The following is a 13,197-nucleotide window of genomic DNA, read 5'->3' as shown; positions in this document are numbered from 1 at the left end:
GGGCCCACCAAACGTGTCCTTAAACACAATGTAAAAGCACCCTATGAGGAGGGATTTTTTGGCTACATTACAATTTTGTGTTTCTTTTTCTATCCGGGGTTTGAAGAGTTGAGCATGGTTTATTTTGGTGATGGCTAAAGAAAATGGTAAAATTGAAGTTTCATCGATGTATTTTTATTAAACTGAATAGTTAATAACTGTTATATGCTATATGCATTGGGAAACCTGAGGTTACTCAGTGGTATTGACTAAGTATGGTAAGATCTTCCATAACCATGACTGGACAGCTCTTCAGTGTAAATGTCCCATATATATTAGACAAACGTTGGACAAATTTTCCGAAATCAATAGGATTCTATACAGTTGTGGCCAAAAGTATTGACACCCCTGCAATTCTGTCAGATAGTACTCAGTTTCTTCCTGAAAATGATTGCAAACACAAATTCTTTGGTACTATCTTCATTTAATTTGTCTTAAATGAAAAAACACAAAAAGAATTGTCCTAAAGCCAAACTGGATATAATTCCACACCAAACATAAAAAGAGGGTGGACAAAAGTATTGGCACTGTTAGAAAAATCATGTTATGCTTCTCTAATTTGTGTAATTAACAGCACCTGTAACTTACCTGTGGCACTTAACAGGTGTTGGCAATAACTAAATCACACTTGCAGCCAGTTGACATGGTTTAAAGTTGACTCAGCCTCTGTCCTGTGTCCTTGTGTGTACCACATTGAGCATGGAGAAAAGAAAGAAGACCAAAGAACTGTCTGAGGACTTGAGAAAACAAATTGTGAGGAAGCATGAGCAGTCTCAAGGCTACAAGTCCATCTCCAAAGACCAGAATGTTCCTGTGTCTACCCTGCGCAGTGTCATCAAGAAGTTTAAAGCCCATGGCACCGTGGCTAACCTCCCTAGATGTGGACGGAAAAGAAAATTTGACAAGAGATTTCAACGCAAGATTGTGCGGATGTTGGATAAAGAACCTCGACTAACATCCAAACAAGTTCAAGCTGCCCTGCAGTCCGAGGGTACAACAGTGTCAACCCATACTATTCGTTGGCGTCTGAATGAAAAGGGACTGTATGGTAGGAGACCCAGGAAGACCCCACTTCTTACCCCGAGACATAAAAAAGCCAGGCTGGAGTATGCCAAAACTTACCTGAAAAAGCCTAAAACCTTTTGGAAGAATGTTCTCTGGTCAGATGAGACAAAAGTAGAGCTTTTTGGGCAAAGGCATCAACACAGAGTTTACAGGAGAAAAAAGAGGCATTCAAAGAAAAGAACACGGTCCCTACAGTCAAACATGGCTGAGGTTCCCTTATGTTTTGGGGTTGCTTTGCTGCCATTGGCACTGGACTGCTTGACCGTATGCATGGCATTATGAAGGCTGAAGACTACCAACAAATTTTGCAGCATAATGTAGGGCCCAGTGTGAGAAAGCTGGGTCTCCCTCCGAGGTCATGGGTCTTCCAGCAGGACAATGACCCAAAACACACTTCAAAAAGCACTAGAAAATGGTTTGAGAGAAAGCACTGGAGACTTCTAAGGTGGCCAGCAATGAGTCCAGACCTGAATCCCATAGAACACCTGTGGAGAGATCTAAAAATGGCAGTTTCGAGAAGGCACCCTTCTAATATCAGAGACCTGAAGCAGTTTGCCAAAGAAGAATGGTCTAAAATTCCAGCAGAGCATTGTAAGAAACTCATTGATGGTTACCGGAAGCGGTTGGTCGCAGTTATTTTGGCTAAAGTTTGTGCAACGAAGTATTAGGCTGAGGGTGCCAATACTTTTGTCTGGCCCATTTTTGGAGTTTTGTGTGAAGTGATCAATGTTTTGCTTTTTGCTTCATTCTCTTTTGTGTTTTTTCATTTAAGACAAATTAAATGAAGATAATAATACCAAAGAATTTGTTTGCAATCATTTTCAGGAAGAAACTGAATATTATCTGACAGAATTGCAGGGGTGTCAATACTTTTGGCCACAACTGTATAGATAGGATGAACCAACAATCTTATTTGTATAGTGGATTCCTGACTCTTCAAATGATGTTTTCAGAGAGAAGGGTTTCGGACTTCTGATAAGTTTGGTCTTCTGATCAGCTGCTCCTCTCTGACATAAGCTGCCGCTAGGGGACTCAACTGTTTATTGAGGAATCAGGAAAGATATGTCTACCAAGCTATTGTTCGGCTAACAGCTATCTATTATGTAGGGGAGCTTAAATTGTATGATGAATTGATGTGGAACCCAAAGCTTATACCATGCCTGTATTGGTATGCTCTCTAGAACCTTCCTTTTATCATTCACGATCTCAATACTTGCAACTCAATGTTCTTGTTTGTGGGCATGTTTTGTGACTAATTTTTCCAGTGACAGCTTATGTTACTGTTCTCCAGGGGGATTGGGTATGGCTGAAAAGATTTCCTGGTGAGAAGCAAGGAGACATCAGGCCAGCCACAAGGAATGTTTTCTGTAAGGTAAATGAGTGGTCTGTTACATCTTCTAATTTCAATGATTTTGAAATCATTTTCTTAAGACCATCATATTGTTCAATACGTGTTACATCCACAAGAGAACAGCTTTATATTGTGATGAGTTTTTAACCCTAGAATGAGGACTTTTACTAAGACAGAAGATAAGTCCAAAGTAATTAGAGTGGAAAGGTTGAGAGCATTAAATCCTGTGCTAGGCTCTTCTGCTAAGTAGGCCTTGTTGTCATCCAGTCTCTTCAAACACAGCAAAAATACCTTGAGGCATCTTAATTACGTATGGTAGAGTAGTAGATATGGTTTATCAATTTGGGTGGTCATAGGTAGAAGAACATTTGAATATTCTATCTTTATGACATAAGACAATTAGTTTGACCCCCTTTTAGGTCATCTCTAATCCATAGGATCCTCCTAGAAATGTACAATTCATGAAAACTTTCCACATTTCTCACAATATCTGTCTGCTGAAACTTTATGTCATTGCATTTAATACATTTCTAAACTGACCTGTGTTTTGGTTGTAATGGTTATTTAAAGAGGTTCTGTCACAAAATCAAAACAGGGCAAGTTTTGTTCCTATTTTATTCCAGCTACTCTCATGAGCATTTAGCTTTTTTCTTCTTAAAATCCACCACACGGTTCCAGAGATATGGGCCTTAATATTTAGTGCAAAGTTTTATGGGTTCTCAGGATTTTCTGGGGGTGTGTATTTTATCTGTTATGCATAATTACCCTGTGAGCACCGCCCCCTTGTAAAGTCAAATGAATTATCACTAAATTAAAATGCCTATATCTCTAGAATGGAAGAGACAGATTTGTTTTCTTTTTCCTTTGACCTAGTGCTTGATTTTTGTAGGGACACTGGTTGTGTTGATTTTTACCATTTATTTTATCATAAAATGTGCTGAAAAATTAGAATAAAAATGTGCAGAGTAAATCTCTAAAACCATAATCATGCCATTGTTACCCGACTGTAAATTTTACTGCATATGCATGATTATAGTGATTACAAAATTGTATAATTTTTAACTATTTAAAAAAATTAAAAAAAATACTCCCCCCCCAAAAAAAATAGTTTGTAATGCTGTATTTTTATATTTTCATTGATGGAGCTGTGTGAGGATTTGTGTTCTTTTTTCAGGGCCATTTTGGGGTACATTTGACTTTTAAATTTGCCTTTTATTCAATTAATTTTTTTGCAGAGGCAAACACGATTAATTAATTTCTAATTAATGTGCCTACCTATGAATAAAATAGGGGCAGCAACGTGACTTTGTGCACTTCTGCCACCCTTAGCTTCTATAAAATGACTTACAAGCAGCACATATTTCCATTCTGTTTATTTTTTATTTGTAGTCATTTTGACAAATTCTGGATCTTCAATGGGATTATAAGTCCTCAAATTCTGCTCACTCATGGCAAAGATCCTCCAGATATTCAGCAATGGCAGCTGGGGGGTCAGCTTATTGAAAGCCAACAATCTTAACACAGTGGTGATGCTTTATCATTTTTATGTTCTTGACTGAGGCTCTGATCCATGTTGCCCATAGTTTGGGCAGAAAGGCTCTGATCCATTCAGCCCATATTTTGGGCATCCAGGCTGTGATCTATGATGCCAGTGGTTTGGACAGCCAGTCTCTGATCCACACTGCTCATGGCTTAGCAGTCAGCCTCTGATCCATGCTGTCATAATTTGGGCAGTTAGGCTCTAATCCATGCTGCCCATAGTTTGGGTATAGAATCATAGAATCATAGAATCGTAGAGTTGGAAGGGACCTCCTGGGCCATCTGGTCCAACCCCCTGCTCAAAGCAGGATTCGCTAAATCATCCCAGTCAGATGTCTGTCCAGCCTCTGTTTGAAGACTTCCATTGAAGGAGAACTCACAACTTCTCGTGGCAGCCTGTTCCACTCATTGATCACTCTAACTGTCAAAAAGTTTTTTCTAATATCTAATCTGTGTCTCCTCCCATTCAGTTTAATCCCATTGCTTCTAGTCTTTCCTTGTGCAAATGAGAATAAAGTTGATCCTTCTACAATGTGACAGCCCTTTAGATATTTGTAGACAGCTATTAAGTCTCCTCTCAGTCTTCTCTTTTGCAAACTAAACATTCCCAAATCCTGCAACCTTTCCTCATAAGACAGGGTTTGCAGACCGGTCACCATTCTGGTCGCTCTTTTCTGAACTTGCTCCAGTTTGTTGATGTCTTTTTTAAAATGTGGTGCCCAAAACTGGACACAATATTCCAGATGAGGTCTGACCAAAGAGGAGTAGAGGGAAATAATGACTTCACGTGATCTAGACTGTATGCTTCTGTTAATACATCCTAGAATTGCATTTGCCTTTTTTGCTGCTGCATCACACTGTTGACTCATATTCAGTCTGTGATCTATTAGTATACCCAAGTCTTTTTCACATGTGCTGTCACTTAGCCCTATTCCTCCCATTCTATATATGCTTTTTTCATTTTTATTGCCCAGATGTAGTACTTTGCATTTCTCCCTGTTAAAAACCATTCTGTTAGTTGCTGCCCACTTCTCCAGTTTATTTAAATCTTTTTGAATCCTCTCTCTCTCTTCTCTAGTATTAGCTATCCCTCCTAGCTTTGTGTCATCAGCAAATTTAATCAGTTTACCCTCAATTCCTTCATCTAAATCGTTGATAAAGATGTTGAACAATACAGGGCCCAGGACAGAGCCCTGTGGTACCCCACTTGAAACATTCTTCCAACTGGATGTGCAGCCATTTACGACCACTCTTTGGGTCCGATCACTAAGCCAGTTATGAATCCACCTAACAGTTGCCTTGTCCATTCCATACTTAGTCATTTTTTCAATAAGGATTGTATGAGAGACTTTGTCAAATGCTTTGCTGAAGTCAAGATATACTATATCTACAGCATTTCCTTGATCCACCCAATCAGTGATACCGTCATAGAAGGAAATTAAGTTAGTCTGACATGACTTATTAGTTACAAACCCATGCTGACTCTGTTTAATCACTTCATTCTTATCCAGGTATTGACATACATGTTGTTTAATAATTTGTTCAAAGATCTTTCCTGGTATAGAAGTCAGACTCACCGGCCTATAGTTGCCTGGGTTCACCTTCTTCCCCTTTTTGAAGATAGGAACAACATTTGCTCTTCTCCAGTCTTCTGGCACTTCTCCTGTTCTCCAAGAATTTTCAAAGATTATGGAGAGGGGTTCAAAAATTTCTTCTGCTATCTCCTTCAGTACTCTGGGGTGTAATTCATCTGGACCTGGAGACTTGAATTCATTTAGGTTAGCTAAGTGTTTCCTCACTATCTTTCTGTTTATAGATATCCTGGATTCTTCTATTCCCTTAATAGGACAGTGAATAACAGTTGGTGTTACATTTCCTTTCTGAGAGAAAACAGATGCAAAATAGGAATTTAAAAGTTCAGCCTTCTCAACATCCTGTCTTACCATTTCATCATTTTCATCCTGTAAAAATCCTATAGCATCTTTGACTTTTCTTTTACTTTTGACATATCCCCAAAATCCTTTATTATTGCTTTTGACATCTCTTGCAAGCCTCAATTCATTGTCAGCTTTAGATAATCTGATTTGTGCCCTGCAGGTTCTGCAGACAGCATTATATTCTTCTTTAGATATGCCTCCCTCTTTCCATTTTATAAACATTTTTTTCTTCCTTTTTAGCATGCTTAAGTTCTGTATTCACCCATCCTGGTTTCCTTAAATGCTTCCTATTTTTCCCTCTTTTCGGAATTGTTAACAACTGTGCTTTGAGAATTTCATTTTTCAAGATTTCCCATCCTTCCTGGACATTTTTGTCTTTAAGGATATCCAGCCATTGGATCCCTCCAATTATCTTTCTGAATCCCTTAAAATCTGCCTTTCTGAAATCTAACCTTGACGTCTGAGTCTTCACAGGTCTTCCTCCTCTAGTTATCCAAAATTCTAAAATAGCATGGTCGCTCCTTCCTAGGGTTCCAGCCACTTTTACCTCCTCAACCATTTCCTCCCTGTTTATAAGGATTAGATCCAAGGTAGCAGTTCCCCTTGTTTTCTCCCCTACCTTTTGGAAGATAAAGTTGTCAGCAAGAGAGGATAAGAATTTCCTTGACCTGTTAGTTTTGCCTGAGAGAGATTCCCAACAAATGTCTGGATAGTTGAAATCTCCCATGACAACTATGTCATATTTTTTGGAGAACTTGGCCATTTGATGCATAAAGAGTTCATCCATATCTTCAGCTTGCACAGGCGGCCTGTAGTAAATGCCTACAATGGTGTCCTTTCCATTGTTCTGTCCTTGTATTCTTACCCAAACAGTTTCCACAGAACTCCCAGTCTCTGAAGCTTCAATCTCTGTGCAGATATACGCGTTTCTAACATACAATGCAACACCCCCTCCTCGTTTATCAAGTCTGTTTCTTGCAAATAAGTTGTATCCTTCTAGTCTTGTATTCCAATCATGTGTATTGTCCCACCAAGTTTCAGTGATTCCAATGACATCATATTTCTTTTCCTGTGTTAGTAGTTCCAATTCTCCTTGTTTGTTGCCCATGCTTTGTGCATTAGTATAGAAACATTTTAGTTTGTGATTGGTTTCTCTTTCTCCAATATTTTTTTTAATTAGATTCTTTCGTCTTTGTTCTTCCTTTCCACTTCTAATAGCAGAGTTCTCAATAGCATTTGTCAGGTGTATGGCTTTTTCTGGTCTTTTGCTTCCCTTCCCATGTTGTTCTAGTTTAAAGCTCTCCTTACAAGTGTAGCAAGGCGACTTCCAAATACATGCTTTCCAGTCTTCGTAAGGTGCACCCCATCTCTAGCAAGTAGTCCATCGTATAAGTAGTTCACTCCGTGATCCAGAAATCCAAATCGTTGCTGACGGCACCATCGACGTAGCCAGTTGTTCACTTGCAGAATCTTATTCCACCTCCTTGTTCCATGGCCATCCACTGGGAGGATGGAAGAGAAGACCACCTGCGCTCCCAGTTCTTTCACTTTCTTGCCTAAGTCTTCAAAGTCTCTGCAGATGGTTTCCAGGTCGTTTCTTGCGGTGTCATTTGTCCCCACATGTAGTAGCAGGAATGGGAAGTCATCTGTAGGTCTGAAGAGTCCTGATATCCTGTCAGACACATCTTTAATTTTTGCACCTGGAAGACAGCACATTTCTCTTGAAGTTATATCCGGTCTGCAGATAGCGGCCTCTGTTCCTCTCAACAGTGAATCCCCCATGACCACCACTCTCCGTTTCTTCTTCACAACATTTTTCTTTCTCCATCCAGGAGGACTCTGAAGGCGTACAAGGTTGCTGTTTGTTGGCATAGTCTTATCCTGATGTATTTCTTCATTGTTTTCCTGCGTGAGAGCCTGGTACTGGTTTCTGAGCAGTATGGGTGCTGACTGCCTCCTGATCCTCCTGCTTCTCTGGGTCACATGTCTCCATTCCTCTGTTTCTTCAGGTGCACTTCGAATTTCTTCTCTTTCTGTAACATGAAGAGATAATTTTGCTCTGTCCAAGAACTCTTCACCTTCCTTAATGATCTTCAATGTAGCTAACCTCTCTTCGAGATTTTGCAACTTTTCCTCCAACAGGGACACAAGCTTGCATTTGTGGCATGTGAAGTTTGGCTTTTCCACTGGTAAATCTGTGAACACGTAGCAAGAAATGCAGCTCACCAAATGGCTCCTGGCCTCTTCCATCTTGAGATTTCTTAAAAACGATGAAAGATGAGCCAAAAAAGACTCTTCCCCTGGTTTTCCGATTTCCTCTTTTCAGCTGCAACGGCCAAAACCCAGTGATCGTTGAGCTCGCGGAGACTCTTCACTTATCCCAGAAGGCACTGGAAATATGCAAATGATCTCCTCAAGACTCTTCCCCTGGTTTTCCGATTTCCTCTTTTCAGCTGCAACGGCCAAAACCCAGTGATCGTTGAGCTCGCGGAGACTCTTCACTTATCCCAGAAGGCACTGGAAATATGCAAATGATCTCCTCAAGACTCTTCCCCTGGTTTTCCGATTTCCTCTTTTCAGCTGCAACGGCCAAAACCCAGTGATCGTTGAGCTCGCGGAGACTCTTCACTTATCCCAGAAGGCACTGGAAATATGCAAATGATCTCCTCAAGACTCTTCCCCTGGTTTTCCGATTTCCTCTTTTCAGCTGCAACGGCCAAAACCCAGTGATCGTTGAGCTCGCGGAGACTCTTCACTTATCCCAGAAGGCACTGGAAATATGCAAATGATCTCCTCAAGACTCTTCCCCTGGTTTTCCGATTTCCTCTTTTCAGCTGCAACGGCCAATACCCAGTGATCGTTGAGCTCGCGGAGACTCTTCACTTATCCCAGAAGGCACTGGAAATATGCAAATGATCTCCTCAAGACTCTTCCCCTGGGTAGACAGGCTCTGATCCATTCTGTCCATTGCTTAGACAACCAGGCTCTGATCCATTCTGCCCATGGCCTGGGCAGCCAGGCTGTGATCCATGATGTCCATGGTTTGGGCAGCCAGTCTCTAATCCACCCTGCCCTTGGTTTGGGCAGCAAGGCTATGATTCATGCTGCCCATGATTTGCAAGAAGTATCATTTCTCCTTGTGGAAATTGACATGCTGAGCATGCCAAGATGAGGAGACTTAAAGCCGCAATGCTCCTCTGGGAAATATGCAAATTGTCTCTTCAGAGAAGAAGAGGACTAGAACTCTAGTGCCACCTATTGGAAGTAGCAATCCTAAAAGTCAATGTTGACCCTTTAACGAGCCTTGCCTCGTGATTTAGGATAAAAGCCAAACCAGAATCTAAATTTGCAGACACTGTGTTTTGGGGTACTACCCCTCTTCAGTACAAAGTGTGAGATCTAGTTTGGCTGTATGAGAGGTGTCTGACCAATAACCAAGAAGTATAATTTCTCCTTGCGGAGATTGACATGCTGAGCATGCCAAGATGAGAAGACTTAAAGCCACAATGCTTCTCTGGGAAATATGCAAATTGTCTCTTCAAAGAGGAAGAGGACTAGAACTCTAATGCCACCTATTGGAAGTAGCAATCCAAAAAGTCAAGGTTGACCCTTTAGCGAGCCTTGTCACATGACATAGGATAAAAGCCAAACCAGAATCTCAATTTGCAGACAGTGTGTTTCGGGGTACTGCCCCTTGTCAGTGCAAAGTGTGAGATATGGTTGGGCTGTTGGCATGCTCCACATGTTAATCTCTGCAAGGAAAAGCAATACTTCTTGGATATTGGTCAGGCGTCCCTCACACAGCCAAACCAGATCACACACTTTGCACTTCAAGTCTGACCACAGATTCTCCATTGTATTAAGGTCTGGGCTTTGACTAGACCACTCCAAAACATTTCCACGTTTTCCCTTTAACTACTTGAGTGTTGCTTTAGCAGTATGCTTTGCATCATTGTCTTGTTGGAAGGTCAATCTCTGTGTCAGCCTTAAATCACTGACAGACTGAAAATATCCCTATATTTCGCACCATCCGTCATCCCCTCAACTCGAACCATTTGCCCTGTCCCTGCTGCTGAAAAACATCCCCACAGCATGATTCTGCCACCATAACTTGCAAAAAGGAGTAAAGCAGAAGCATTCTGTAGATACCAATATATATGCAAACACAAAATCTATCATAATTGCTTAGTAAACTGTAATAAAAAGTATTTATTATTATTGTACATTTATATAGTGCCATTTATTCCATGGCGCTTTACAGGGAAAAGGGGAAATATAGACAAGTACAATAAACATGTGCAAGACAAGGGACACACAAGTACAGAAGGAGAGAGGACCCTGCCCAAGAAGGCTCTCAGTCCACAGGAATAGGTGAGGATACACTAGGAGAGAGTAGAGCTGGTTGTGCAGTGGTTCAGTAGACCGAGGATCATTGCAGGCTGTAGGCTTGTCGGAACAGGTGGGTCTTCAGGTTCTTCTTGAAGGTTTCCATTGTTGGTGAGAGTCTGATGTGTTGTGGCAGAGAGTTCTAGAGTATGGGGGAAGCATGGGAGAAGTCTTGTATGCGGTTGTGGGAAGAAGAGATGAGGGGGGAGTAGAGAAGGAGATCCTGGGAGGATCGAAGGTTGCATGCGGGTAGGTATTGGGAGACCATGTCACAGATGTATGGAGGAGACAGGTTGTGGATGGCTTTGTATGTCATGGTTAGGGTTTTGAGCTGGAGCCTCTGGGCAATAGGAAGCCAGTGAAGGGCCTGTCATAGGGGGGAGACTGGGGAATAGCGGGGAGACAGGTGGATTAGTCAGGCAGCAGAGTGTAGGATAGACTGGAGTGGTGCCAGAGTGCTGGAGGGGAGGCAAGAGAGTAGGAGGTTGCAGTAGTCGAGGCGGGAGATGATAAGGGCGTGCACTAGTGTTTTTGTGGTTTCATGCTTGAGGAATGCACGGATCTGGGAAATATTTTTGAGTTTGAGGTGGTAGGAGGAGACAATGGCTTGGATATGTGGTTTGAAAGAGAGGGCAGAGTCGAGGATCACCCCAAGGCACTGAGCATGCGGGACTGGGGAAAGAGAGCAGCCATTGACATTGATGGATAGGTCTGGCAGAGCGGTAGAGTGAGATGGGGGAAAGATGATGAATTCTGTTTTGTCCATGTTCAGTTTGAGAAAGCGAGCAGAAAACAAGGCTGAAATAGCAGACAGACATTGTGGGATTTTGGTCAGTAAGGAGGTGAGGTCAGGTCAAGATAGGTAGATCTGCATGTCATCGGTGTAGAGGTGGTACTGCAAGCCGTAGGATTTTATGAGCTGTCCCAGGCTGAAGGTGTAGCTGGGGAAGAATAGGGGTCCGAGGACTGAGCCTTGAGGAACACCGACAGACAGGGGGCGAGGTGAGGAGGTGGTGTGTGAGAGGGAGACACTAAATGTTCAGTCTGTTAGGTATGATGAAATCCAGGATAGGGCCAAGCCTGTGATGCCAAGAGATGAGAGAATCTGGAGCAGGAGGGAATGGTCCACGGTGTTGAAGGCAGAAGACAGGTCCAGGAGAAGGAGGACAGAGTAGTGTCGCTTGCTCTTGGTGGTTAGTAGGTCATTAGTGACTTTAGTCAGGGCAGTTTCAGTTGAGTGATGCGGTCGGAAGCCAGATTGTAACCGGCCAAAGAGGGAACAGGAGGAGAGGTGGGAGGACAGTTCAAGATATACATGCTGTTCCAGTAGTTTTGAGGCGTAAGGGAGAAGAGATATCGGGCGATAGTTAGACACAGAGGATGGGTCGAGGGAGGGCTTTTTGAGGATGGGTGTGATTGAGGCATGTTTGAAGGATGAGGGAAAGACACCATTTGTAAGTGAAAGGTTGAAGAGGTGTGTTAGAGTTGGGATGAGGTGGGATGGGAGCGGGTCAAGCGCACAAAATTGTGAGGTGTAATCTTGACAGGAGGGTGGAGAGCTGATCTTCTGTCATGGTGGAGAAACTGGTTTTGGAAGAACAGGGCTGAGCAGCTAAGAGTGGCATTGGGGGCTGCGGGCCAAAGCTTTCTCTGATCTTATCGATCTTCTGCTTAAAGAAGGAGGCAAAATCTTCAGCAGAAATGAGAGGAGATGGAGGAAGTGCTGTGGGACGGAGTAGAGAATTGAAAGGGTTGTAAAGCTGTTTAGGGTTGTGAGACAGTGAGGATATGAGGGACGCAAAGTAAGTTTGTTTTGCGGCAGAGCGTGTACTTGAAGCTGGCAAGGAACTGCTTGTATGCATTGAAGTACTCGGTAGAAAGGGTTCTCTTCCATCTCCGCTCAGCGGCCCTGGAAACCCGTCTCAGTTCTTTGGTCAGGCTGGTCAGCCAGGGCTGCCTGTTGATTGTACGAGTTTTGCTCTGCATGAGGGGGCGGCCAAATCAAGTGCTGCTGTTATTGTGGTTAGAGTTGAGCGACTTTTGTTTTTTTAGGGTCGCGTTTCGTTTCGTGAAACCCGACTTTTCCAAAAGTCGGGTCGAGCAAGATCGTCCGATTATAGGGAAAAGTCGGGGTCGTCCCGAAACACGAAACCCAATGTAAGTCAATGGGGAATAAAAGTCGGCAGTGAGAGGAGGACAGGAAACACACCTACAGTGCCCATTTGAATGCCAAAAGCATCAATTCTTCTTACTTAAGCTTGTCAACCTTAATTAACTTCATAATACAAGTTACGCACTGAAAAATGGGGGTTATTTGGCTAAAGTTGTGGGGGGGGAGGGCTGGCTGCAGGTTTTCATGTGCCCTGGGCGAAAGAGCGCCCCTTTAACACATACCACAACTCATCATGCTCCGATACGGCAGATAAATAGCGGTATAGTACAATGAAAAATACCTCACTTTTTACATCTCATGACGAGGCCCATCTATTTCTCCATACAGAATCATTGGTCCCATATAATGTTTGAAACAGTATATGATGAGCTCCACATAATGCTACAGTATATGTTGGTCCCCATGGATGAAGCTCCACTGTCTTATGGGCCCAAATAATGCTCCAAACATAATGGGCCCCACTTCTAATGCTCTAGTGTATAATGGGCCCTGTAAATGCTGCTCCAGTGTCTGATGTCCACCTTTGGAATGTTCCAGTGTATGGTGGGCCCCATCTATCATTCTCCAGAGTATAGTGCTCCCCAAAAATTGCTGTCCCAACATTGAAAACAATCAAATAAGTCTCCTCGCTAGGGAATCCCTGTACTTGTCTGGACAGGTGCTGTAGCTTGCTTAACTGCTCGCCAGCCGTTCTCACGCCCAGTATG

General features: G+C 42.6%; 1 protein-coding gene across 1 annotated transcript in view; it reads left to right on the top strand.

Moving 5' to 3' along the window:
• The window catches only part of GUCY2D (guanylate cyclase 2D, retinal), a 65,996-nt gene that overhangs the window by 8,843 nt on the left and 43,956 nt on the right, over positions 1-13,197 (top strand). Inside the window, exon 7 of the mRNA XM_073546816.1 lies at positions 2,396-2,476. Coding sequence (XP_073402917.1) covers positions 2,396-2,476 — 81 coding nt within the window. The remainder of the gene's footprint in view (positions 1-2,395; positions 2,477-13,197) is intronic.

This window comes from Dendrobates tinctorius, unplaced genomic scaffold, assembly GCF_039654945.1.
Source record: "Dendrobates tinctorius isolate UK_male_01 unplaced genomic scaffold, ASM3965494v1 ptg000151l, whole genome shotgun sequence".
NCBI lineage: Eukaryota > Metazoa > Chordata > Amphibia > Anura > Dendrobatidae > Dendrobates > Dendrobates tinctorius.
Note: the sequence above shows the minus strand (reverse complement) of the source record. Positions and strands in the feature narration are given on the sequence as shown.